At 42.2% G+C, this 27,881-nt stretch overlaps 3 protein-coding genes across 5 annotated transcripts in view; 1 reads left to right on the top strand and 2 right to left on the bottom strand.

Moving 5' to 3' along the window:
* LOC139159832 (zinc finger protein 665-like) overlaps nt 1–19,586 on the bottom strand; it is a 161,432-nt gene extending 141,846 nt beyond the window's left edge. The window contains exons 1-2 of one of the 2 annotated variants that reach the window (XM_070737248.1): nt 19,509–19,586; nt 18,364–18,471 (exon numbers count right to left, since the gene is read on the bottom strand). The gene's annotated coding sequence lies outside the window, so the exon portion shown is untranslated. Of the gene's footprint in view, nt 1–18,363; nt 18,974–19,508 lie in introns of those variants that run through there. The other variant, XM_070737247.1, reaches the window with a different exon arrangement.
* Nucleotides 2,168–18,373, bottom strand: LOC139159834 (zinc finger protein 569-like). Of its 2 annotated transcripts, none has more exons than XM_070737254.1 (2): nt 18,240–18,373; nt 2,168–5,717 (listed from the first exon to the last, which is right to left on the bottom strand). In XM_070737254.1, the coding sequence occupies exon 2, from the start codon at nt 5,626–5,628 to the stop codon at nt 4,210–4,212; it is 1,419 nt and encodes a 472-aa protein (XP_070593355.1). In that variant the 5' UTR covers nt 5,629–5,717; nt 18,240–18,373; the 3' UTR covers nt 2,168–4,209. The 2 variants fall into 2 exon arrangements, with proteins under 2 accessions (XP_070593355.1, XP_070593354.1); XM_070737253.1 differs by lacking the exon at nt 2,168–5,717 and adding an exon at nt 10,820–12,533.
* Nucleotides 19,587–24,309: 4,723 nt separating the features above from the next.
* Nucleotides 24,310–25,294, top strand: LOC139159218 (zinc finger protein 25-like). Its single transcript, XM_070736566.1, has 2 exons — nt 24,310–25,005; nt 25,076–25,294. The coding sequence occupies exons 1-2, from the start codon at nt 24,310–24,312 to the stop codon at nt 25,292–25,294; spliced, it is 915 nt and encodes a 304-aa protein (XP_070592667.1).
* The last annotated feature ends 2,587 nt before the right edge of the window (nt 25,295–27,881 follow it).

The raw sequence follows: 27,881 nt of genomic DNA, 5'->3' as shown, positions 1-27,881 counted from the left end.
TATAGTAAATAGAATTGTAAAAGATAAATTTTGTATACATATAAATTGTAAATGCTTAATGTTGTTTGTATGGTGTTTAAATGTTTGTATGTTAAATAAAATCGCTATTAAAAAAAAAAGATTGTGTTGGCTTTTTTAGCCACTGCTGCACATTGCTGGGTCATATTTAGTTGGTTATCCACCAAGACTCCGAGATCTCTTTCACAGTCACTCCTGCTAGGTGAGATTCCTCCCAGTCTGTATGCGTGTCTAGGTTTTTTTTTACCTAGGTGAAGGACTTTACTTTTCTCGACGTTGAACATCATTTTGTTAGTTTGGCCCCACAGTGTTACTCTATGTAGGTCTTTCTGTAGTTTGAGCCTTATCCTCTAGCACAGGGGTCCCCAAACTTTTTACACAGGGGGCCAGTTCACTGTCCCTCGGACTGTTGGAGGGCCGGACTATAAAAAAAAACTATGAATAGATTCCTATGCACACTGCACATACCTTATTTCTTTCTTTCTTTCTCTCTCTCTTGCTTTCTTTCTCTCTCTCTTGCTCTCTCTTCCCCTCTCTTGCTTTCTTTCTGTCTCTTGCTCTCTCTGTCTCTTTCTCACTCTCTCGCTATCTCTCTTCCTCCCTCCCTCCCTTTCTCCCCCTTCCCTCCCTCCTTCCTTCCTCTCCACTTATCTTTCCCTCGCTCTTTTTCCATTCTTTCCCTTTTCTTTCTTTCTCTTCACTTCTCTCTCTCTCTTTTCCCTCTTTCACCCTCCCTCTTCTCTCCCCATGGAGGACTCACCTGACAAGCCTCCGACCCCGGACTCCCATTCAATCCCCATTCAGAAAATGGGAGCTAGCAACTCAAAGAGGAGGAGGAGGCGGGTGTGTGCGTGTATGTGTGTGTGTTGGGCCCAGCTCGGCTTTCAGCAAGCCTTACTTTACCTCAGGTGAGATGAGATTGAGAGGGACGTTCTCACTGCTTTTCCAGTGCGGCCTTGGAAAAGACCCGCGGGCCAGATAAATGGCCTCAGCGGGCCGCATGTGGCCTGCGGGCCGTAGTTTGGGGACCACTGCTCTAGCATGTTGGCTACCCCCGCCAGCTTGATATCGTCTGACAATTTGATTAGTTCCTATATTTGATTAGTTCCTATGTTCCCTCATCTTGGTCATTAATGAAAATGTTGAAGAGCCCAGAGCCCAGGACTGAACCCTAGAAACATAGAAGTCTGACGGCAGAAAAAGACCTCATGGTCCATCTAGTCTGCCCTTATACTATTTTCTGTATTTTATCTTAGGATGGATATATGTTTATCCCAGGCATGTTTAAATTCAGTTACTGTGGATTTACCAACCACGTCTGCTGGAAGTTTGTTCCAAGGATCTACTACTCTTTCAGTAAAATAATATTTTCTCATGTTGCTTTTGATATTTCCCCCAACTAACTTCAGATTGTGTCCCCTTGTTCTTGTGTTCACTTTCCTATTAAAAACACTTCCCTCCTGGACCTTATTTAACCCTTTAATATATTTAAATGTTTTGATCATGTTCCCCCTTTTTCCTTCTGTCCTCCAGACTATACAGATTGAGTTCATGAAGTCTTTCCTGATACGTTTTATGCTTAAGACCTTCCACCATTCTTGTAGCCCATCTTTGGACCCGTTCAATTTTGTCAATATCTTTTTGTAGGTGAGGTCTCCAGAACTGAACACAGTATTCCAAATGTGGTCTCACCAGCGCTCTATATAGCGGGATCATAATCTCCCTCTTCCTACTTGTTATACCTCTAGCTATGCAGCCAAGCATCTTTGTGGTACCCTGTGGTACCCCACTGCCTACCTCCTTCCATGTGGATTTGGATCTGTTGAGGACAACTCGTTGGGTAAGCCAAGTACTTGTGCTATAATCTATCCCATTTTTTTTCTCATTTGTGGATTAGGAGATTGTGATCTACTTCTGAGGAACTAGGTGTCCAGACCAAGAGGCTCTCAGTTGACCTTCCGTGGACTCGACCTTCTTCCTAAACAGCCTTAAATCCATAAACAGAAAGAGCCTCCCATTTCCTGATCCAGGGAAGTTCCAAGAGCCATTTCCTCAATCCACTTTGGCTGTATAGTATGGCACAATCTGGCTGCCATCTTGACTGTTTTGAGCCACCAAGACCATCTACTGAAAAAAGACCTCTTGATTATTTTAAACAATAATTTTATTAAGGATTATATGCACAGAAAGAAAGTTAGTACAAATATTGTGAATATATGAAAAAAAAAAACAATGGAAAAAAGGAGAAATACTCATTCCAAAAATATAATAGGAAAAAGTAAACTTTCCCTTTTCATCCTCACGCAGAAAATTTAAGAACAATTTTTTTAATCATTAAATAAACCACCAGATTCATTCGCCCCATTTCCTCCCCTCTAAATTTTCAGTTCTCCTCATTCATTAACACATTCTAGTAAAAATTAAGAGAAATACCTGGTTTCTTGACTTATAACTAATGGCACGTATGACTGGAAATCCATTCCAAGTTGTGGTCATAGGTCCAGGATTTCCTGTACTATACAAAACATTATATCTACTCCCCATACACTTATAACTCTTTTGTCTATTCACTCTGGGATGTTTATAGTTGGTTTTGAGAGTAAAATATTCTCACAATCCCAACATTTACACCCTTTTGCCTCATTGTGTATTCTTTAAAAAAAAAAATTACAGTGGTACCTCATCTTATGAACGCCTCTTCTAACGAACTTTTCACGATACGAACCCAGTGTTTAAGATTTTTTTGCCTCTTCTTCTGAACTATTTTCACCTTACGAACCCAAGCCGCTGCTGCTGGGATGAAGGGGTTTCTTTTCCCCCCCTTTTTTGAAGAAAGAAAAGGGAGGGGCGGCTTGCAGGGGGAAAGACTTTGGAGAGAACAGCGTGCTTGCAGAGGCACTGAAAGGGTGTCTTTTGAAGAAAGAAAAGGGAGGGGCACCCCCTTGCCTTTCTTCCTTCCCACTCACCCTTTAGCCTAGCCTTGCTTCTTCCACCCGCCCCCTTTAGCTGCTCCTCCCTGCCCTCTGTTCGCCTCCCTTCTAAAGTTTGGGATTTTCCTGAAGGATTTGCACGCATTATTTGCTTTTACATTGATTCCGATGGGAAACATTGTTTCGTCTTACGAACTTTTCACCTTACAAACCTCCTCCTGGAACCAATTAAGTTCGTATCATGAGGTACCACTGTATTTTTATTTATTTTTTAACAAGGCTAATATACACACAACATAAAACAGTGCATAGTGAAAAAAATTGCCTACCACCCCGACACACACATACCCCACCATATCGGGAGTGTTTCTTATATAAACCACTATACGCCAAGAGCAAAATATCTAATTACATATTATACAGTGATTCCAATTTATTTCTTGTAGCTTGGTCTTGGATTCTACTCATCCTACTGTATCTTCTTCCTTTGTCCCACCCCTCATTGTGTACTCTTTGAAGTTCTTTTGCTTCAGTAGGAAAGACATTTTCACTCACACCAAATAATTGTACAATACAGTGTTCCCTCAATTTTCGTGGGGGATGCGTTCCGAGACTGCCTGCGAAAGTCGAATTTCCGCAAAGTAGAAATGCGGACGTAAATACACTGTTTTTGGCTATGAACAGTATCACAAGCCTTCCCTTAACACTTTAAACCCCTAAATTACAATTTCCCATTCCATTAGCAACCATTTAGATTATTACTCACCATGTATATTTATTAAAGTTTATTAAAAAAAATATTTATTAAAGACGGACAAAAGTTTGACGATGACATATGACGTCTGGCGTGAAAAACCGTGGTAGTGTTCCCTCAATTTTCGCGGGCTCGAACTTCGCGGAACGTCTATACCACGGTTTTTAAAAAATATTAATTAAAAATACTTCGCAGTTTCCCCCCCTATACCACGGTTTTTCCCGCCCGATGACGTCATATGTCATTGCCAAACTTTCGTCTGCCTTTAAAAAACATTTTTTAAAATAAACTTTACTAAATAAACAAATGGTGAGTAATAATCTAAATGGTTGCTAAGGGACTGGGAAATTGCAATTTAGGGGTTTAAAGTGTTAAGGGAAGGCTTGGGATACTGTTCATAGCCAAAAATAGTGTATTTACTTCCGCATCTCTACTTCCCTTTTATCACTGTATGAAGTTCCTGGTAAACGTTTAAGATGTTTTGAAAAAAAGGGCTCCCAACATTGTTCACAGCTGAAGGGATTTATCTCTGCTGTGGACTTTCTGGTGCTTTTTTAGATGTGATTTGCTAGGAAAAGCTTTCTCACACTCTGTGCACTTATGAGGCCTGTATCCTGTGTGACTTCTGGTGTGTATGCGAAGTGCTGAAGGTTGGGCAAAACATTTCCCACACTGTAGACATTGATAGGGTTTTTCTCCAGTGTGGAGTCGCTGATGCATCACAAGATAATCTTTCCGTGAAAAACATTTATCGCACTCTGGGCATTTGTGAGGTTTCTCTCCGGTATGGGTTAGGATGTGATTTCTAAGGTTTGATGAATGAGCAAATGTTCTCCCACAGTCCAAACATTTGTAATTTCTTTCCCCCGTGTGAATTTTCCCATGATTTCTAAGGTCTGTTATGGTACGATAAAACCTTCCACAGTCGATGCATTGATGTGGCTTCTCCCCTGTGTGGATTTTGTGATGGTTCCACAGGGCCCTCTTGTCTCCAAGGCATTTTCCACATTCTAGGCATTTGTATCGCCTCTCTCCTGTGTGGACCCTCTGATGGCATACAAGGTTTTGTTTTCGGGAAAAGCATTTCTCACACTCTTCACATTTGTAGGGTTTCTCCCCCGTGTGAATTCTCTGATGAATCTGAACTTGGGCTGGCGACATGAAACTTTTCCCACACTCCCCACATTTATGGGGTAGGTCCCCTTTGTGCCAATTCTGGTGTCTCCGAAGTTCACGAAAATGCAGAAATCGTTTCTCACATTCTGGGCATTCATAAGGTCTCTCTCCAGTGTGACGCTTCTGATGTACCACCAGGGATGATTTCTGGGTAAAACATTTGCCGCATTCAAGGCACTTTTCGTTTTTCTCTCCTCCGTGTATTTTCTTATGTACCCACAGACCTGAACTCTGGGTGAAACATTTTCCACACTCAAAGCACTTGTACGGTTTTATTACTGCATGAATCTTCTCATGACGCCAAAGACTTGAATGCTGAGAAAAGCTCTTCCCACATTCCCAACACCTGTAAGGTTTCTCCCCTGTGTGGATTCTCTCATGGATTTTAAGACTTCCTTTTTGATTAAAAGATTTCCCGCATACCAGACATTGATATGGTTTCTCTCCGGTGTGGATGTGCTGATGTTTAAGGAGGTTTGACTTTTGCTGAAAGCATGAGTCACATTCTTCACATTTATAGGGTTTTAGTTTTGGGAAGCTTCTGAGATCTTTGGAGTTTTTTCCAGAGAAAGATTTCTCACCCTCCAAATATTGAGTGGAACTACTTTTCACATGGACCTCCCTGTGGGTCAAAAGGCGGGACCTATGAGCAAAGGATTTCCCACACACTAAGCATTCATGGGTTCTTTGGTGGTTTGTTTGGGTGCTGCTTGTTTCTGGTGGGAGATTCCAGATTTTTCCAGGCTCCATGGTTTGTGGCAGTTGCTGCGTTAGGCTGAATTTCGACTATTTGTGGAAATTGTCTTGCAAGTAAATGTTTGGTCACAATATTTTATGCTCTGTTGGAAGGAGAAAGAAGTAGAAACAAGTATTTCCTTTTCAGAAATGTAGTGTGTCACAAAATCCCCAATAAAGGATCCCCAATAATTCGATTAAGTTTAAACAGAAATGAATAGAAGCAATAATTATAGAACTCTATAATGAGGTGTTGTTGGCGGCAAAGATGTATCTGTTATGGAGAGAAACATATATGACAGTAATTAAGAAAGAAGGTATGGATGAACGTCAAACTAAAAATTAGAGGCCAATCTCACTTTTAAATGTGGATTATAAAATTTTCATGCCTATCATTGCTGGAAAAATGAAGAAAATCTTAAATGAGATAATACACCCCGATCAAAACAATTTTCTCCCAAATAAGACAAACCAGAGACAATACAACAACAGTATTAAATATATTAGAATATTATGAAGCTTATCCAGAGAAAAAAGTCACACTTGTTTTTCTGGATGCGCAAAAAGATTTTGATAACTTAAATTGGGAATATATGATTAGACAGATCAAAGAAATGAAATTTGGAAAGAGATTTGAAAAAATGATAGAGACTGTATATTCTACACAAGAAGCGAGCAAAATGATAAACAGAGACATCACAAGACCATTCAAAATACAAAAAGAAGTCCGTCAGAGATGACCTTTATCACCTCTGCTTTTCATTTTTACACCAGATTTTTTATTAAGATTAGATAAAATAAAGAAATTAAAGGAACTAGGATTAAGAAGGAAGAGTACAAAATTCAAGCCTTTTTTTTTATTGAAGAGTCAAATGAGATAGGACAAATTTTATTAAGGGAAATAGAGAAATATGGAGAAATAGCAGGCCTTAAAATTAATAAACCCAAAACCAAAATGATAGCGCAAAACATGACTCTAAAACAGGAAAGAGAATTAGAGAATTTTAATCAAGCAACGTGTCAACAAACACCTAGAAGCAAACAAAATAATAACCAAAAGCCAACATGGGTTTGTCAAAAACAGATCATGCCAGCCTAATCTTATAGCATTCTTTGACAAAGTGACAAAATTAATGGACCAGAGGAATGCTGTTGATGTGGTTTACTTGGACTTTGACAAAGTAAGGCATTTGACAAAGTAGACCATAACCTACTACTACTGAGCTCTGCTCAGATTAAAGAAACTAGACTTTGAGAAGGGTTGATTAAGTTTGGAATATTTCTTAATTGTTTTGTTTAATTTTAACTATTTTTAAAATTAGATATATGAATTTAGGAATAGATCATTGGTATTATTATTGATTATAATAAAATACTGATTTAGATTATTAAAGACTGAGTGAAACTAGAGAATATTTAGAAACTTTTTTTCTTTTCTTAAAATGATTGAAATTGATTGATATTTTATTTTATATATGCTGAGAGCATATGCACCTAGACACATTCCTTGTGTGTCCAATCACACTTGGCCAATAAAATTCTATTCTATTCTATATTTAAGATTAACAATTCAATATGAAATGTAGATAAGCATTAATTGGTTAATGGGTTGGAATAATCTTAACAATTTGAGAAATGTACTATTTAGAGGCGGGAAGAAGTCTGAAATTTTTGTGTTATTATGCTTTGTTTTTTTATTTTTCTTTGCTAATATTTGATTGGTTATACAAGGTCTTCTTAGTTTATAAAAATGTATTAAAAAAGGAAGGAAGTACTATGACATAATGGTTAATAAGTGAGAATTATGATTGTTGTCATATTTTTTGAAGGAACATCAAGGAGGGAATTTAATCAAAAGAAAACGTATGTAGTGGATGACAAAAGTAGAAAAACTGCAACCTTTTTGATGATCGATGTCAATTTCTAACAAAATACTGCATTTTATTTATGGATAATTAGATGATATACTGCATTGTTTGAATGTATGTTGAAAGGGGAAAAAAATACCCATAAGTAGAGAAGTGTGGGATGGATAGCAACACCACCAGATGGATCCAAAACTGTCTAACCAACCGCACTCAACATGTAGTGCTCAATCGAACTGCATCTACATGGAGGGGTGTATGCAGTGGAGCACTGTTCCCTTTAAGGTGTGCCCGTGCACAGGTGCGCACTGAAAAATACCCCCCCCTGCGCAGCCTTTTCTAAGGGTGCCTAGCTAAGCTAGGCGTCGGAGTTGGGGGCGGGGAGCGACAAGGTTTTTCTTCATTTGAAAAACCGCGCGCTCCCCATTCCACTTTGCCCCCGCCACTTCAAGGAAAGATGGCGGCGCCCATCAGGCACTTCTGCCCTTTCCCTGAGCTGCACTGGGATGGAAGGTGGGAGGCGGCGGCAGCAGCTCTGTGGGGCTTTGAGCTGAAATCTTTCCCCCCACTTGCCCCCTTTCTCTCTCTCCCCTCTTTCTCTCTCCTCCCTCTTCCTACCTGTTTAACGGTGGCCGACTCCATCTTGATGCAGGTTGCAAAACCAAAAGGCCCTCTTGATTATGTTAAACAATAATTTTATTAAGGATTATATGCACAGAAAGAAAGTTAGTACAAATATTGTGAATACATGAAAAAAAACAATGGAAAAAAGGAGAAATACTCATTCCAAAAATAAAATAGGAAAAAGTAAACTTTCCCTTTTCATCCTCACCCAGAAAATTTAACATCATTTTTTTCATCATTAAATAAACCACCAGATTCATTCGCCCCATTTCCTCCCCTCTAAATTTTCAGTTCTCCTCATTGATCAACACATTCTAGTAAAAATTAAGAGAAATACCTGGTTTCTTGACTTATAACTAATGGCACGTATGACTGGAAATCCATTCCAAGTTGTGGTCATAGGTCAAGGATTTCCTGTACTCTACAAAACATTTGACTACTGTAATGCTCTCTACATGGGGCTACCTTTGAAAAGTGTTCGGAAACTTCAGATCGTGCAGAATGCAGCTGCGAGAGCAGTCATGGGCTTACCTAGGTATGCCCATGTTTCACCATCACTCCGCAGTCTGCATTGGCTGCCGATCAGTTTCCGGTCACAATTCAAAGTGTTGGTTATGACCTTTAAAGCCCTTCATGGCATCGGACCAGAATATCTCCGAGACTGCCTTCTGCCGCACGAATCCCAGCGACCGATTAGGTCCCACAGAGTTGGCCTTCTCCGGGTCCCGTCCACTAAACAATGTCGGTTGGCGGGCCCCAGGGGAAGAGCCTTCTCTGTGGCGGCACCGGCTCTCTGGAACCAACTCCCCCCGGAGATCAGAACTGCCCCTACTCTTCCTGCCTTCCGTAAACTCCTCAAAACCCACCTTTGCTGTCAGGCATGGGGAAATTGAACATCTCCCCCTGGGCACGTTTAATTTATACATGGTATGCTTGTGTGTGTGTCTGTTAGTATATGGGTTTTTTAAAATCTTTAAATATTTTAATTAATTGGATTATTATGATTTGTTTTCACTGTTGTGAGCCGCCCCGAGTCTTCGGAGAGGGGCGGCACTGAAAGAGTGTCTTTTGAAGAAAGAAAAGGGAGGGGCGCCCCCTTGCCTTTCTTCTTTCTCACTCACCCTTTAGCCTAGCCTTGCTTCTTCCACCCGCCCCCTTTAGCTGCTCCTCCCTGCCCTCTGTTCGCCTCCCTTCTAAAGTTTGAGATTTTCCTGAAGGATTTGCACGCATTATTTGCTTTTACATTGATTCCGATGGGAAACATTGTTTCGTCTTACGAACTTTTCACCTTACAAACCTCCTCCTGGAACCAATTAAGTTCGTATCATGAGGTACCACTGTATTTTTATTTATTTTTTAACAAGGCTAATATACACACAACATAAAACAGTGCATAGTGAAAAAAATTGCCTACCACCCCGACACACACATACCCCACCACATCGGGAGTGTTTCTTATATAAACCACTATAAGCCAAGAGCAAAATATCTAATTACATATTATACAGCGATTCCAATTTATTTCTTGTAGCTTGGTCTTGGATTCTACTCGTCATTTTGTATCTTCTTCCTTTGTCCCACCCCTCATTGTGTACTCTTTGAAGTTCTTTTGCTTCAGTAGGAAAAACATTTTCACTCACACCAAATAATTGTACAATACAGTGTTCCCTCAATTTTCGTGGGGGATGCGTTCCGAGACTGCCCACGAAAGTCGAATTTCCGCGAAGTAGAAATGCGGACGTAAATACACTGTTTTTTGCTATGAACAGTATCACAAAGCTTTCCTTAACACTTTAAACCCCTAAATTACAATTTCCCATTCCCTTAGCAACCATTTAGATTATTACTCACCATGTATATTTATTAATGTTTATTTAAAAAAAAATTATTAAAGGCGGATGAAAGTTTGGTGATGACATATGATGTCTGGCGTGAAAAACCATGGTACAGTATAGGGAAAAAAACGCAAAGTATTTTTTAATTAATATTTTTGAAAAATCATGGTATAGACTTTTCGTGAAGTTCGGACCTGCGAAAATCGAGGGAACCCTGTACAGTGGAACCCCGACATAAGAGCTGCTCTACTTAAGAGCAACTCGAGATAAGAGCTGGGAGGGGAGAGATATTTTTGTTCTACTTACAAGCCCAAATTCGAGATACAAGCGCCAAGGAGCTGTCTCCTGAAGCCAAACGCTAACTTCCGCGTTCGGCTTCAGGAGACAGCTGCGAAGCGGCGCGCGTGTTTTAAAAGGTTGCAGCCGGCCTGGGGGGCTCGGGGGGGTGCTTGCAGCTTTCTTTCTTGCTCTTTTTCTTTCTCTCTTTTACCTTCCCTTCCTCTATTTCTTCTTTTCTTTCTCCTTTCCACCTTCTTCCCTCCCTCCCTTCACTCATTCCTCTCTTACTCTCCCCTTTCATAAGTTTCCTTGCTTCCTTCCTCTGTTCCTGTCCCTTCCCTCTTTCCTTCCTTCCTTCCCACCCTCCGTCCATTCATTCACCCATTCCTCTCTTGATCGCTTAAAGCCGGTCCCTGGTGCAAAAAGGGTTGGGGACCTCTGTCCTACAGGATTGGGTGGCAGAGAAGTTGAACATATGTAAATTTAAAAGTTTAAGAATGTTTACAAGTTAAGTGAAAGAAACTTCATTATTCATTTATATGTACATGTACATTTCTTCATTAAAAACATGTCTTTCTGCATAATTTAGACTAACTTTGTGAGTTTTTTGAGGGCTGGAACCAATTAAAATTATTTACATTAATTCCTATGGGGAAAAGTCGTTCGAGATAAGAGCTGCTCGACTTAAGAGCCCAGGTCCGGAACGAATTAAACTCGTATCTCGAGGTACCACTGTATTCCCTTTTATCACTGTATAAAGTTCCTGGTAAACGTTTAAGATGTTTTGAAAAAAGGGCTCCCAACATTGTTCACAGCTGAAGAGATTTATCTCTGCTGTGGACTTTCTGGTGCTTTTTTAGATGTGATTTGCTAAGAAAAGCTTTCTCACATTCTGTGCACTTATGAGGCCTGTATCCTGTGTGACTTCTGGTGTGTATGCGAAGTGCTGAAGGTTGGGCAAAACATTTCCCACACTGTAGACATTGATATGGTTTTTCTCCAGTGTGGAGTCGCTGATGCATCACAAGATAATCTTTCCGTGAAAAACATTTATCGCACTCTGGGCATTTGTGAGGTTTCTCTCCGGTATGGGTTAGGATGTGATTTCTAAGGTTTGATGAATGAGCAAATGATCTCCCACAGTCCAAACATTTGTAATTTCTTTCCCCCGTGTGAATTTTCCCATGATTTCTAAGTTCTGGTATGGTACGATAAAACTTTCCACAGTCGATGCATTGATGTGGCTTCTCCCCTGTGTGGATTTTCTGATGGTTCCACAGGGTTCCCTTGTTTCCAAAGCATTTTCCACATTCTAGGCATTTGTATCGCCTCTCTCCTGTGTGGACCCTCTGATGGCATACAAGGTTTTGTTTTCGGGAAAAGCATTTCTCACACTCCTCACATTTGTAGGGTTTCTCCCCCGTGTGAATTCTCTGATGAATCTGAACTTGGGCTGGCGACATGAAACTTTTCCCACACTCCCCACATTTATGGGGTAGGTCCCCTTTGTGCCAATTCTGGTGTCTCCGAAGTTCACCAAAATGCAGAAATCGTTTCTCACATTCTGGGCATTCATAAGGTCTCTCTTCAGTGTGACGCTTCTGATGTACCACCAGGGATGATTTGTGGGTAAAACATTTGCCGCATTCGAGGCACTTTTCGTTTTTCTCTCCTCCGTGTATTTTCTTATGTACCCACAGACCTGAACTCTCGGTGAAGCATTTTCCACACTCAAAGCACTTGTAAGACTTGATTCCTGCATGAATCTTCTCATGGCGCCAAAGACTTGAATGCTGAGAAAAGCTCTTCCCACATTCCCAACACCTGTAAGGTTTCTCCCCTGTGTGGATTCTCTCATGGATTTTAAGACTTCCTTTTTGATTAAAAGATTTCCCGCATACCAGACATTGATATGGTTTCTCTCCGGTGTGGATGTGCTGATGTTTAAGGAGGTCTGACTTTTTCTGAAAGCATGAGTCACATTCTTCACATTTATAGGGTTTTAGTTTTGGGAAGCTTCTGAGATCTTTGGAGTTTTTTCCAGAGAAAGATATCTCACCCTCCAAATATTGAGTGGAACTACTTTTCACATGGACCTTCCTGTGGGTCAAAAGGCGGGACTTATGAGCAAAGGATTTCCCACAATTTAAGCATTCATGGGTTCTTTGGTGGTTTTTTTGGGTGCTGCTTGTTTCTGGTGGGAGATTCCAGATTTTTCCAGGCTCCATGGTTTGTGGCAGTTGCTGCCTTAGGCTGAATTTCGAGTATCTGTGGCAATTGTCTTGCAAGTAAATGTTTGGTCACAATCTTTTATACTCTGTTGGAAGGAGAAAGAAGTAGAAACAAGTATTTCCTTTTCAGAAATGTAGTGTGTCACAAAATGTATTTACCGTATATACTCGAGTATAAGCCGAGTTTTTTAGCCCCAAAAATGGGCTGAAAAACACAGCCTCGGCTTATACTCGGGTCATTGACAAAGTCACCACACGAGGGCGCCATTGCTTGAGCCAGAGCGAGGAGGCACCAGCTTTTGTCCCCTCTGGCACGCCGTAGTTCCTCTCCCTAGCTCAAGCAAAGAAGGCAGCCATTTGCAATGGTGAGTCGGATTAAAAAGGGCCCCTGCTGTCAGATTCTCCTCCCCCTCCTTTGAAAGGATTTAAACTGTTTAAAAAATGGTATTTTGTGGTAGTTGCTGTCCTTGCTTGGATAGGATCTAATAATGTGTTATGAGGCAGAGCTAGACAGGAATTCTTTTTCTATCTGTCTATCTTTCTATCTATCTATTTTTCTATCTATCTGTATCTATTTCTTTCTATCTATCTATCTATCTATCTATCTATCTATCTATCTATTTTTCTATCTGTCTGTCTGTCTGTCTATCTTTCTATCTATATCTATCTGTCTATCTATCTATCTATCTATCTATCTATCTATCTATCATCTATCTATCTATCTGTATCTATTTCTATCTATCTATTTTTCTATCTAACTATTTTTCTTTCTATCTATCTATCTATCTATCTATCTATCTATCTATATCTATCTATCTGTATCTATTTCTATCTATCTATCTATCTATCTATCTATTTTTCTATCTGTCTGTCTGTCTGTCTATTTCTATCTATCTATCTATCTATCTATCTATCTATCTATCTATCTATCTATCTATCTATTTTTCTGTCTGTCTGTCTATCTATCTTTCTATCTATCTATATCTATCTATCTATCTATCTATTTCTATCTATCTATCTATCTATCTATCTATCTATCTATCTATCTATCTATCTATCTATCTATTTTTCTGTCTGTCTGTCTGTCTGTCTATCTTTCTATATCTATCTATCTATCTATCTATCTATCTATCTATCTATCTATCTATCTATCTATTTATTTGGTTTTCTATGCTGATAACCTCACAGCAGCTAATGCTGAAGCTCTTCTTTGGATACACTTATTTGTTTGTTTGTTTGTTTATTTATTTAATTGGATTTGTATGCAATCCCTCTCCAAGGACTCAGGGTGGCTCACAGCATATATAAAAACAGAACAATAATGTAAATCCAATTAATGATGAGAAGGAATCCAGTTTTGAAGGATTTTAACTCTTAGGTTTTAGCTTTGTTCCTGATCGAGCTACTTTTTTTACTTTTTAATTTATTGTTAATATTGTTAATTTGTTTACCCTCTTTTAAATTTACAGAGCTAGTTTACTGGTTTTCTTTAAAATAAATATTCTAAAACATGTCTCAATTAATGTAATTTTATTGTTTTCCATTTTTATAAGTTACCAGTAGCCACTGCATTTTCTAACCTCGGCTTATACTCGGGTCAATACGTTTTCCCAGTTTTTGTGGCAAAAATTGGTGCCTCGGCTTATACTCGGGTCGGCTTATACTCGAGTATATACGGTATTTATTTATTTGTATGCCGCCCCTCTCTGTAGACTTGGGGCGGCTCACAATACAATAAAAACAGTTCCTGACAAATCTAATAATTTACAATTTAAAATTTAAAATAGTTAAAATAGTTAAAAAACCCCATTTTTAAGCAGACATAGCTACAAACATACCATACATAAATTATATAGGCCCGGGAGAGCTATTTCAGTTCCCCCATGCCTGACGACAAAGGTGGGTTTTAAAGAGTTTATTTATTTTTATTATTATTTATTTTATTATTTGGATTTGTATGCCGCCCCTCTCCGAAGACTCCGAAGAAAGGCAAGGAGGGTAGTGGCAGTTCTAATCTCTGGGGGGAGCTGGTTCCAGAGAGTCGGGGCCGCCACAGAGAAGGCTCTTCCCCTGGGGCCCGCCAACCAACATTGTTTAGTTGACGGGACCTGGAGAAGGCCCACTCTGTGGGACCTAATCGGTCGCTGGGATTCGTGCAGAAGGCGGTCTCGGAGATATTCTGGTCCGATGCAATGAAGGGCTTTATAGGTCATAACCAACACTTTGAATTGTGACCGGAAATTGATTGGCAAGCAATGCAGACTGCGGAGTGTTGGTGTAACATGGGCATACCTAGGGAAGCCCATGACTGCTCTCGCAGCTGCATTCTGCACGATCTGAAGTTTCCGAACACTTTTCAAAGGTAGCCCCATGTAGAGAGCGTTCCCAATAAAGGATCCCCAATAATTCGATTAAGTTTAAACAGAAATGAATAGAAGCAATAATTATAGAACTCTATAATGAGGTGTTGTTGGCGGCAAAGATGTATATTTCATGGAGAGAAACATATATGATAGTAATTAAGAAAGAAGGTATGGATGAACGTCAAACTAAAAATTAGAGACCAATCTCACTTTTAAATGTGGATTATAAAATTTTCATGCCTATCATTGCTGGAAAAATGAAGAAAATCTTAAATGAGATAATACACCCCGATCAAAACAATTTTCTCCCAAATGAGAGAAATAAGAGACAATACAACAACAGTATTAAATATATTAGAATATTATGAAGCTCATCCAGAGAAAAAAGTCACACTTGTTTTTCTGGATGCGCAAAAAGATTGTCACAACTTAAATTGGGAATATATGATTAGACAGATCAAAGAAATGAAATTTTGAAAGAGATTTGAACAAATGATAGAGACTGTATATTCTACACCAGAGGTCCCCAACCTTTTTTGCACCAGGGACCGGCTTTCAGCTAGACCAGTTTTCCATGGCCCGGTGGGGGGGGGGGGGAGCTAGCTGTCAGCGGCGCCGTAAAAGGGGCGATCAAGAGAGGAATGGGTGAATGAATGGACGGAGGGTGGGAAGGAAGGAAGGAAAAAGGGAAGGTACAGGAACAGAAGAAGGGTGCAAAGAAGCAAAGAAAGGTGTGAAAGGGGAGAGTAAGAGAGGAAGGAGTGAAAGAAGGGAATGAGGGAGGAAAGAAGGGAGGAAGGAAAAGGAAAGCAAGAAATGGAGGGAGGAAAGGAAGGGAGGAAAGGAAGGAAGGAAGGAAGAAAGAAGGAAAGAGGGAAGGGACAGGAACAGAGGAAGGAAGCAAGGAAACTTATGAAAGGGGAGAGTAAGAGAGGAAGGACTGGAGGGAGGGAGGGAAGAAGGTAGGAAGGAGAAAGAAAAGAAATAGAGGAAGGAAAGGTAAAAGAGAGAAAGAAAAAGAGCAAGAAAGAAAGAAAGAGAAAGAAAGAAAGAAAGAAAGAAAGAAAGGCAACTTCAAAGAAAGGCTCACTGAGCATCTCTCACTCTCTCTTTCTATCCCTCTTTCTTTCTTTCTCTTCCTTTCTCTCTCTCCTCTTCCTTTCTCTCCTCTTTCTCTCCCCCCTCTCTCCCCCTTTCCCTCTCTCTTTCTCTCTCCCTCTCTTGCTATCTCTCCCCCCTTTCCCTCTCTTTCTCCCTCTCTTTCTCTCTCTCCCCCCTCTCTCTTTCTCTCTCTCTCCCCCTCTTTCTCTCTCTTCTTCTCACTTTCTCTCTCTTGTTTTCTTTCTGTCTCTTTTGCTTTCTCTCTCTCTCACTCTTTCTCTCTTGTTTTGTTTCTCACGCTCTTTCTCTCTCTTGTTCTCTCTCTCTTGCTATCTCTTTCTCTCCCCCCTTTCTCTCACTCTCTCTTTCTCACTTTCTCTCTATCTTGCTGTCTGTTGCTTTCACTCACTCTCGTTCTCTCTCCGTTCTTCTCAGCGGTGACGCGCGCACGCCCTGCCCGCCTCACATTTGCCGAGAGGACTTTCGCCCCGGGCTCTCAGCAAGGGGGTTTGCATGAGAGGCGGGGCCGGCGGAAGGTGATATTCAATGTCGGGGGCGCACGGGCGGTTTTGCGCGCGCTCCCTATCTCCCTGCTAGCCCACTCGGAATACGTATTCAAAATAAGAAAAGCCTTTGCCGGCAGGGCTTTGAGCTTTGAGCGGGTTGCCACCGTCATTGTGCTGGGATTGGGTGGTGGAGAGGACCCGGCGGCGTTTCCCCGGGCAGCTGGCTTCACCTCCCCCTCCCCCGCTGCCACAGTGGGGCTGCCCCCTGGAGCCGGGGGCGATGGGCCCAGTCTCGGGCCCGGTGTGGCTGAAGAACGAGCTTCGCCTCCTCTTCCGCTGCTGCGCTTGGGGCTGCCCGCCCCCGCCGCCCAATCCCGGTATTGGAGCCAGGGGTGACGGGCCGAACTTCACCTCTTCCCCCACCACCATGCTGGGGACTGCAAGCCGCCCAATTTTGGTACGAGACGGCGGCAGCCCGCATCAAGAGCAACGTTAAACAGGTAGGAAGAAGGGGGAAAGAGAAAGAGGGGGCAAGAGGGGGGAGAGAGAAAGAGAGAGAAAGAAAGAAAGCAAGAGAGAGAAGAGAGGAAGGAAGAGAGAGAGAGAGAAATGAGATCAAAAAGGGAAGAAAAAAGAGAAATGATAAAATGATTGAGGCGGACAATGAAAGGAAAGAGAGAGAAACAAAAGAGAGAGAGAAGTGACTCTTGATTTAAAGCATATGGTAAAAAGCACCCAAATAATAACAGATTAAAAAACCCCAGTCCTCACCTGTTTTTGGAAATGGTTCAAGAGTTCACAGAGAGAGACAGAGAGAGAGAGAAGTGGGGAAGAGACAGGGATGAAAAAAGAGAGAAGTGAGAGAGGGAAAGAATGAGAGAAAAAGGGAGGAAGAGGGAGAAATGGGAAACAAATAAGAGAGAAAAGGGGGAGAGATACCCAGAATTTATCTACCGTATCTATCTACCGTATCTATCTATCTATCTATCTATCTATCTATCTATCTATCTATCTATCTATCTATCTATCTAATCTATCTACTGCCGCTCAGACACTATACTTTTCTGCCCACACCGAAAAAAAATTAGAGGGAACACTGCAGTGGAGAACCCCAAGGCTCTGTTTTAGGCCCAATACTCTTCAACATCTTTATCAGTGACTTGGACAAGGGGATAGATGGGGAACTCATCAAATTTGCAGATGACACCAAACTGGCAGAAATAGCCAACACTCGTCTAGAAGATAGGTGCAAAATACAGAAGGATTTTGACGAACTTGAACATTGGGCGCTATCTAACAAAATGAAATTCAATGGTTAAAAAAATAAAGTTCTAAATTTAGGCAAGAAAAACAAAATTCACAGGTAGAGTATATGTGGAACAGTATTCAATAGTAGTAACTGTGAGGGATCTTGGAGTCCTAGTGGACAACCATTTAAATATGAGCCAGCAGTGTGCAGCAGCTGCTAAAAAAAGCCAACACTGTTCTAGGCTGCATTAACAGAGGCATAGAATCAAGATCACGTGAAGTGTTAATACCACTTTATAAGGCCTTGGTAAGGCCACACGTGGAATACTGCATTCAATTTTGGTCGCCACAATGCAAAAAGGATGTTGAGACTCTGGAAAGAGTGTAGAGAAGAGCAGGTGCTGCCTGCCCAATTACATTCAACATATAGTCCTCGATGAAACTACATTATGCTCTCAGGCAGCACCTTGGGAGCATAACCTAATTTTTCTGCATTGCTCATTTGCCAAATAAAGATTTAAAAAATGGATGCTTGTTCTCCAAACCAAGATTTAACCATGATTTATTTACTCACCTTCAAAGGTACAGGGAAGAAGTCTCTGACTCAAGGCCAGGTATGACCCTCACTGCTGACCGATTTGGTTTTTCATTAATTAATTGGCTCTTTGTGCAGGAAGCTGCTTCTCCATCCGGGCCACGATTTCCAAATTCTCTGGAACGGAGTCCTGGCTAAAGGTTGGTGGATCCCAATCTAGGAACGTCTCTTTCGCTTCTGTGAAGTTCACGGCCACGTCCTCACTGCTCTCCTGCAAAGAGAAATGGAAAAGGCCCAGGCACAGACAGTGACATTGAACATGATGTGTAAATGAAGTGGAAGAAAGTCGAGAAAATAGGATTATTCGATGAGGATACAGAATACTGAAGATTGAACTGTAATTCAAAAATATCCTAATAAGACAAAATGGAAGAAACCAGCAGGCTGAATTTCAACAAGGACCAAAGCACAGTTGTGGGAAGGAAAACTCAGTGGAAGATGAGAGAGACCAGATGGGGCAGAGTGTGGGTGAAAAGGGCGGCTCTTTCCTGCTCTTTTTGGAGGCTTGCAAGGCCACAAAGATTCCAGTTAGGCTTTTCATGAATTTATTTACAATTATTTGTGAGCCTTCTGGCCATCAGCTTCTTCCAGCAGCTCCTCCCAAGAACCCCCCTCTCAAAACTTCCCTTGGGCTTTGGAAAAAATCTTCCTGGGCAAAACAAGGAAATATAAAGCTTAGAAATTCTACCCATCTTTTTAAAGCAGAAGCAGAGAAAAGATTAGTATTAAAAGGAAAGATTTCATTGTTGGCCTGTTAGATGAAGCTCAAAATAAAAGGATCTCTTGGGTGTTAAGAAAAAAATGTAAATCCAGTTAATTGAAACATTTTCTTCCCCCCCCAACCCTCCCTTCCCCATTGCAAGGAGGTCAGTCTCTGTCACGAATCTGCACAAATGTTTTAAAGCTCCGTTTACTCCACTTTTACAAAATGACCGTGAAGGATTTGGATGCTCGGAGATCTGCTCTGACGGACCACAGAGAGACCTTCTGTAAGAAACCTCCCCCAAACCTTCTTCCCGGATCCCCCCGCAGCCTTCCCGGGGGATCCTTGGCCGGGCGAGGAGCCTCCTTTGTCCCCCTGGAGGGAAGGGAGGGATCCACTCCCTGCAGGCAACGCCAGAGTTCTTGATCTCCCCGAGGAAATCCCAGCAAGCCCAAAAGGGGGATCCGCAGCTCCCTTCTTGCTGGCGGGGAGAAGATCTCCTGACAGGAAGGGCATCCTGGAGGCCGGAGGGAGCGCAGCCTTACCTGCACCGAACGGGTACCAGTAGCTTCTCCCGGGGATGCAGTGCAGATCTTCCAAAGAGATCAGAGACATTCACGGAGGGAACCGGAAATCCAAAGAGTGGGCGGGGAGAGGCGAGGGCGGGGCTTCTGCTTTCCTCTCTGGCTTCGCCCCTACCCCCACCCCGCCCGTTTCCCGTCACCTCTTCCTTCCCCTCCGCCCCTCCCCTTTAATTTCCCACCCCTCAGGACCACGTGCTCCGAAACTTCCTCTTTCCCTTCTGATGGGCTTTAGTGCGGAGGGTTCAGCTGCCCATGAGAAGGAGAATGTCGCCCTCTGCAGGCTGCAAGCGGGGTTTCTTCATCCCCCGAGACCCGAAGACAGGAAAGGGGAATGTTTGGGGGAGGAGCCCAGATCGCGTTCTTGTTCCCATGGAGACAACACCATACAAGAGAGAAACCAGGCAGCCAAGCCACTGCAACATGGAAATTATTCTTTATTTTTATTGATTGATATCTGCCTTTGTTATGTTTAAAAATAACTCGAGGCAGTGAACATATCCCCCTCATCTCCCTTTCCTTATATGCCCCACAACAGCCCTCTTATTCTGAGAGAGTGACTGGCCCAAGGTCTCCCACCTGCCTTTCATGTCCAAACAGGACTGGAACTCCAGGCCTCAGGCTTTCTTTTTATTTTCTTTTTAATTTTTTAAACAAAAACTTGCCATGACATAACATACATATATTCTTAGAAATCTAACTTCCTAACTTAATTACAGCTAAAGTTCCATACCAAACTTCATATACCGTATATATATTGTTAATATTTACATTTCTAATTTATTTCAGTATCCATTTCTTCCATATATTTATCAGTATAAATATCTTATTTACTTATCTTACTTACTAAATCATTTCTTATAATTTACCTAGCAATTGTCTCTATTACATAATAATATAATAGTATAATATTTTATTGAATAATTTCTCAACATTTAATCTCATTGAATTATTATATCACAACAAAAGATATTCTAATTTGCTTTCCATCCTATTTCATCTAACTCCTGTATGAATTTCTTTAATACATATTCAATCCTCTATTTCTAATTATATTTAGTTTGGAATCTATCTTCTTCATTGCATAAAGATATCTAACCTATCTTTACCATACACTTCATAACTCTGCATCCCTATTGTTAACATAAATTAGTAGATTTCTCACTATGTGTTATGTAGTTTATACTCTACTACTCTTTAGTATAGTTTTATATTTGCTAGAAATATATATATATAATTTTTATAATGGTATTATACCAATGTCTAGTTTTCTGAGCTTCATAAGTATTTTATTTCTCCTTTTTGGTGTATTTGGTGCATCCATTTGTGTTAATAGCAAGGTTTGATTTCTTCTCTGATTTATTTGTATTGTTTCCTTGTTCTAGTTCCCCTTAATACCCTTCCTGTAGTTCTTCCTTGTTCTATTTTTTTTCTTTTTCCTGTATTCTTTTTCCTCTTCTGCCTTTTGTTTTTTCCTCTATCGCTTCCTCCTCTTGACTGGTGTCTTCCACTTCTTCCTTACTCTCTTCTTTGCTCTTTTCTTCACCTTCCGTCCCAAATTGTTGTTCAGGCTTTCTAACAAAGGGCCTTAAGAATTACCTGGGTGTTAGACAGGCGAAGGCAAGACACTGCTGGGCATTATTAACAATCAGCTCTTTGTTCAACAACAGCCAGTAACCCAGCAAAAGCTCTGCCAGACAGCTAGTCCTTCAAGAGGAAAGCTGTCAGGCTACCAACCAATCACATTAAAGCATTTTCCCACCTGAATAGCAGACCAGACTGAAGACTTCACTTTAGCTGAAGTGAATAACACTGGGCCATACTGGATGTGGTGTGTGTAGATTGGGAATGGTAATCTTTTAAGATGGGGGGACTTCATCTCCCAGAATTCAGGCTGGCTGGGGAATCCTGGGAGTGGAAATCCACACAGCCTAAAATTGTTCAAGGTTGAGATATGGATTTGGATGTATGTAAATATGCATCTGAGTCCATGTAGAGACACATACATGTTTGAGGAGTGTGTTTATGAAAATGTTCTCCCGTTCAAGGATAAATGTAAGAATTCAAATCCAGAATCAAGACCAGAACTTGTTTGAGGCGAGTGTGGCTGGTCACTTGTAACAAGCAGCTGAAGAACAGGAGACACACCATTAGGAAATTTAATTTAATTTTAATTTAATTTATTGTATTTCCATGCTACCCAACTCCCGAAGGAATCTGGGCGACTCACAACAGGATATAGAAAATACATATAGAAATGAATAATTAACCAGATCCTAATCTTTATGATTTGCCACACAATTTGCAGGACCCAGGAAGTGTGACTTTTCTGTAGCAGCCCCTGCCAAAACCCTCTCGGGGTGTGTGTGTTGGGGCAGCCCCCCCCCTTCTGGAAAGCTTTAGGGGGCTGTTTCCCACCCTAATATCTGGGACAGAGTAAGGTTGAGACTAGAGAATTAGAGTTTGATTGTGTTTGTGGGTATGTTTCAGGTACCTGATTATTTTAGGTTTCTTGATTTGGTTGGTAGTGTGCCCCAGGATTTTGTAAATGTAAAAAATGTGCCGTGGCTCAAAAAAGGTTGAAAATCACTGTTCTACAGAGCACAAACACTGAGGACCTTTTGAGGCTGGACTGCTGAGCAGCTCCTAGAAGAAGCTGAGGGCCAGAAGGCTGCCTTGAGTCCCTGCCTGTATTTTTGGGAAAGGCTCACTTGGGATCTTTGGGCCTCTCAGCTTCCCGAAAGAGCAGCCCCTCCCCCACCTGCTTCTCCCCGTCTGATCTCGCCGCTTCTTTTTTTTCTTTGGAAAGTTCCCCCCCCCCACAATTCCATTTATATGTCAATACATTAAAGTATATCAATAACATACATATACGTACATTTAATTCCATCAGTCAAATATCAATATCTCGTTTTGCACCAGTTTTCTCTCTTATTCATCAGTCTGTCTTCTTTCCATTATACTCCCCTCCCTCCATCTCTTCCTACTTTCTTACTCCTTCTCTCTCCCCCTGACATCCCTCCACTCGTTCATCTTTCAGCTACTTCTCTCTCCTTCCTTCTATTTCCTTCTCTACCTTCTCATTCCTTCTCTCCTTCCTCTTCCTCCCTCTTTCCCTTTTCCTGAGTGTTTCTATTCTAACCTCGTATTTAACAGACTGCTGATATATTCCAAACTTTTGAACTAACGTAAAATTATTATTTTTATATCGCCTTATGTATATAATTCTATAATTTAGGTACATGTTACACCAATCTAATGCTGCCTCTTAGCCTACCACCAATTAATTCAAATTTTATTCCAGGGCTTAATTTTATGGCGTATTGCTTCCTCTCCTTCCTTGATACTTTTATTCATCTTTTGTTTTCCCTTATTTCAATCATTTCTAAACAGTCAATTAAAAAAAAATCAACATTGTAATTACCAACATGTTAAAATCTAATATTCATAGCAAATTCAAACATGTCTTACGTACAGAAATAATATTTTTACAATTTATACATTCTTCCAAATATTAAGACATTTTTGAATTACAATTCAATCTTCATTATTTTGTATCCTCATCCAAGAATCCTATTTTCTCCTCCCTCTTCCAAGTCATTTACAGATCAGTTTAGATTAGTTTATTTTATTGTCATTGCACCTCATACAAAGACTATTGCCTGCACCTCCCCCCACTTAAGGACCTCCAAGATCACTTGTGATTGCAACCAGGAGTGTGGGATGGCAGTTGTGGAGTGAAATGCTCCTGTGATCCCTCCTCTAACCACTGTGTCCTGGTTCTGACTATTGATCCCAAAAGATTCAGCGCTCTGAGATTTTAGGTTTCCTCAAAGATTTGCTTTATTGAGTACACCAATTGGGCACACATGAACTTCAAACAAGCTTTATCTGTTTCCCATGCATTCACCATATTTAAACGTTAGAGATCCCCCCTCCTCTAGGGTCGCTGGTCACATTGCCCAATTAGGTGTTCTTGCACCAACAATTTGGCCTCTTTGAAAGTCTGAGGGGTCTGCCATTTCTAGAAGATTATAAACAATTTCCTTAAATTTCTGTTTTAAAAAAGGTAGTTTAAAAAAACATGTCAAACAACAGAATAAAAAAACATTTAAATATGTCAAGTTTTGATTGATTTGAACATGTTCAAACATTATGATGCCAAAAAGTCAAGTGTTTCCATTTTTCTGTCCACCCCCTGTATGTGTTTTTGCATCTCCTGGCAGTTCCATTCTCCTGTCGGCCCCTGTTGAGAGTGACCTTGGTTCCCATGAGATAGTAGGTTGTTTTGGCTAGATGGCATCCATTCTTCTCCCCCCTCCCTGAGTTGTGTGGCAACTAGAGAAATGGAAGATGGCTGGGGCAGGCTCGATCCGTTTCAGAGGTGACACATTGCTTGACTGGAGGAATGAGATTCAAGTCGCAAGCATGATCATATATTGAGGATATACATCTTTCTTTAAAATTTAGGGACTTCCTTACTTGGCCTCAGGTGTACTGAGCACTCTACCCTGGGAAGAAGGTCAGACTGGAAGACCCTCAAGGTCCCTGCCAAGGCTAAGATTTCATGATTCTGTGTCTCAAAAGGAAATAAAAGTCTTCACTTATTTTTCCTTCTAACGGGATAAAGGATTGTAATCAATTATTTACCTGCAAGCCATCTATCAACAGATAATAGAAGATCAATAGCAGCCAACACCATAAAGTATGGAGCCTGGGAAACTCTTGGATCCCCTGTCAGACACAAGCAGCCTTCTGAAAAACCATGGAAGAACCCATGAATGCTCAGAGTGTGGGAAAACCTTTGCTCGCAGGTCCCTCCTGCGAGGACCATGTGGGAAATAGATCCAGGCAAGGTTTGGAGGCTGAGAAATCCTTCTCCAGGAAAACCCCCCAAAATGTCGGAAGGCCCCCAACACTAAAACCTTATAAGTGTGAGGAATGTGACACTTACTTTAGTAAAAACTCAGAACTTCTTAGACATCAGAAAACTCACACTGGAGAGAAACCTTATCAATGTCTGGAATGTGGGAAATTTTTCCGTGAAAAAGTTCAGCTCAGAATCCATGAGAGAATCCACACAGGGGAGAAACCTTACAAGTGTTGGGAATGTGGGAAGAGCTTTTCTCAGAAGTCAAATCTTGGGATCCATGAGAAGATTCATGCAGGGATCAAATCTTACAAATGCTTTGAGTGTGGAAAATGTTTTACCCAGAGTGCATCTCTTCAGCATCATTTGAAAACACACACAGGGGAGAAAAATGAAAAGTGCCTCGAATGTGGGAAATGTTTGTCTACAAAATCAAGCCTTGTGGTACACCAGAGAATTCACACTGGAGAGAGACCCTATGAATGCACAGAGTGTGAGAGAAGATTTGTTAGTTCTTCTGGGCTTCGGACACACCAGAGGTTGCACAAAGGAGAAAAACCTTATGAATGTGGGGAGTGTGGGAAAAGTTTTGTTACACAGGGTCCACACAGGAGAGAAGCCACACAGCTACCTAGAATGTGGGAAATGCTTTGGATACAAGCAAAGCCTTCTGAGACATCACAAAACCCACACAGGGGAGAAACCATATCAATGCATCGACTGTGGAAGATTTTATAGAACCTCATCAGTCCTTCAAGTGCATATAAAAATTCACACAGGGGAAAAAAACTACAAATGTTTAGACTGTGGCAGAACATTTGCTCAGTCATCTCACTTTAGACGTCACAGGAGAGAAACCTCACAAATGCTCAGAGTGTGATAAATGTTTTTTACGGAAAGATCATCTTTTGAAGCATCGGCGAATCCACACTGGAGAAAAAACATAAATGTCTTGGAATGTGAAAAATGTTTTGCCCAACCTTCAACACTTCATTTCACATGCAGGAGGGTAGGAGAAAAATAGTACATACATTTTCAGAGTAAATCAAATCTGGAAAAGCACCAAAAAGTCTGTTGCAGAGATAAATCTATTCGGTTGTGAAAAAAGTTGGGAGCAGGTTTTTTTAAATACAGTGATCCCCCGTTTATTGCGTCCCCAACCATTGCGAACAGGGTACTTCGCTATTTTTCAACCCGGAAGTCAAAATACCATCTACGCATGCGTGCCCGTGGGCACGCATGCGTAGATGGCAACCGGGAGATCAGCTGCTGGGCGGCTTCCCTGAGTCTTCCCCCTCTTGCTGGCGTCAGCGAGGAGTTTCCCCACCGCCCACGCAAACTCCTCGCTGCCGCCCGCCCTTCGCCCGCCCACGCCGTTCATTCTCGCCGCACGGGCCTGTCCACGCTGTCTCTCGGCGCTTTCGAGCTGAGTCCGGGAGCGAGTTCGCTCCCGGACTCAGCACGAAAGCGCCGAGAGACAGCGCCAAGGAACGGGCCTGTCCACGCTGTCTCTCGGCGCTTTCCAGCTGAGTCGGGGAGCGAGTTCGCTCCCGGACTCAGCACGAAAGCCCCGAGAGACAGCGCCAAGGAACGGGCCTGTCCACGCTGTCTCTCGGCGCTTTCCAGCTGAGTCGGGGAGCGAGTTCGCTCCCGGACTCAGCACGAAAGCCCCGAGAGACAGCGCCAAGGAACGGGCCTGTCCACGCTGTCTCTCGGCGCTTTCCAGCTGAGTCGGGGAGCGAGTTCGCTCCTGGACTCAGCACGAAAGCCCCGAGAGACAGCGCCAAGGAACGGGCCTGTCCACGCTGTCTCTCGGCGCTTTCCAGCTGAGTCGGGGAGCGAGTTCACTCCCGGACTCAGCACGAAAGCCCCGAGAGACAGCGCCAAGGAACGGGCCTGTCCACGCTGTCTCTCGGCGCTTTCCAGCTGAGTCGGGGAGCGAGTTCGCTCCCGGACTCAGCACGAAAGCCCCGAGAGACAGCGCCAAGGAACGGGCCTGTCCACGCTGTCTCTCGGCGCTTTCCAGCTGAGTCGGGGAGCGAGTTCGCTCCCGGACTCAGCACGAAAGCCCCGAGAGACAGCGCCAAGGAACGGGCCTGTCCATGCTGTCTCTCGGCGCTTTCCAGCTGAGTCGGGGAGCGAGTTCGCTCCCGGACTCAGCACGAAAGCGCCGAGAGACAGCGCCCCCCGGACCCCCAACCCGGGTTTGGGGGGCTGCTAGGAAGCCCCCCATGCCGGCGGCAAACAGCCGCGCCGCCCCCAATCTTCGGCTCCTCGCTAGCGCTGTGGGAGTAAAAACACCGTCTGCACATGCGCAGATGGTGTTTTTACTTCCGCATCGCTACTTCGCGAAAACCCGCTCGTTGCGGGGGCTCCTGGAACGGAACCCTCGCAACGAGCGGGGGATCACTGTACATCTTAATGTTTACCAGGAGCTTCACACAATGACAGAAGGGAAATTCTACAATTATTTGGTGTGAGTAAAATGTTTTTCCTACTGAAACAAAAGAACCTCAGAGAATAGACAATGTATACAATGGGGCAAAAGGGTGCAAATGTTGGGAATGAGAATATTTTGCTCCCAAAATCACATTATAAATTTATCGGAGTGATTACACAGAAGGGTTATAAGTGTCTGGGGAGTAGATATAATATTTTGTAGAGCACAAGAAGTCCTTGACTTATGACCAGAACTTGGAATGGATTCCTGGTCAAAAGGTCCTTCAGTCGTAAGTCAGGAAACCTAGTACTGTATTTTTCTTAATTTTTACTAGACTGTGTGGAGGAAAGAACAAAAAACCTAGGAAAAAATGGGGCGAAGGATGGAATGAATCTGATGGTTTATTGATAAAAGTTTTGTTTTTGACTTTTCTGGGTGAGGATGAAGAGGGAGAGTTTTCTTTTTCCTATTATATTTTGGGAAGGATTTTTTTCCTCCTTTTTTCATTGTCTTTCATATTTTCACACAAAATTATTTGTACTAACTTTCTTTCTGTGCATATAATCCTTAATAAAAGTATTGTTTAAAATAACCAAGAGGGCCTTTTTCAGGAGATGGTCTGGGTGCTCAAAACAGACAAGGTGGCAGCCAGATTGTGCCAGACTGAGCAGTCGATGTGGGTTGAGGAAGGGGCATTTGGACCTCCCCTGGATCAGGAAATGAGCTTCGCAGAGGAGGAGGAAGGCCGTCAGGGAAGCCAGGGCCCATGCTTCCCAGCAGCTACTAGAGGAGGGATCCATGCTTCTCAGAGGAGGGGCAGGAAACTTGTCCCAAGAGGCTACCACAAGTTTCCCCCTAGAGGACAGATGGGGAACTGTTCCAGCGGGATCCAACCTGGGGTCTGTGGGGGGAGGGCAATGTGGGCAAGGGGTGGGGCTTCCTGAGGGACCGTCTCCACCTTCCCCGAGTGGAAAAAGGCAGGCAGATGCTCAATTGGTTCAGCAGTCCCTCTAATGCTCTTGGAGGG

This window comes from Erythrolamprus reginae, chromosome 2 (assembly GCF_031021105.1).
Source record: "Erythrolamprus reginae isolate rEryReg1 chromosome 2, rEryReg1.hap1, whole genome shotgun sequence".
NCBI lineage: Eukaryota > Metazoa > Chordata > Lepidosauria > Squamata > Dipsadidae > Erythrolamprus > Erythrolamprus reginae.
The sequence above is the reverse complement of the archived record's forward strand: the minus strand, read 5'-3'. Positions and strand labels throughout refer to the sequence as shown.

What these genes read in the sequence shown, in the direction of transcription:
- LOC139159218 (XM_070736566.1), top strand. Translation starts at nt 24,310, where the DNA reads ATGGAAGAACCCATGAATGCTCAGAGTGTGGGAAAACCTTTGCTCGCA. An exon ending in GGGAGTGTGGGAAAAGTTTT is followed by an intron (nt 25,006 to 25,075) that starts GTTACACAGGGT and finishes TTTGGATACAAG; the next exon opens with CAAAGCCTTCTGAGACATCA.
- LOC139159834 (XM_070737254.1), bottom strand. Translation starts at nt 5,628, where the DNA reads ATGGAGCCTGGAAAAATCTGGAATCTCCCACCAGAAACAAGCAGCACC.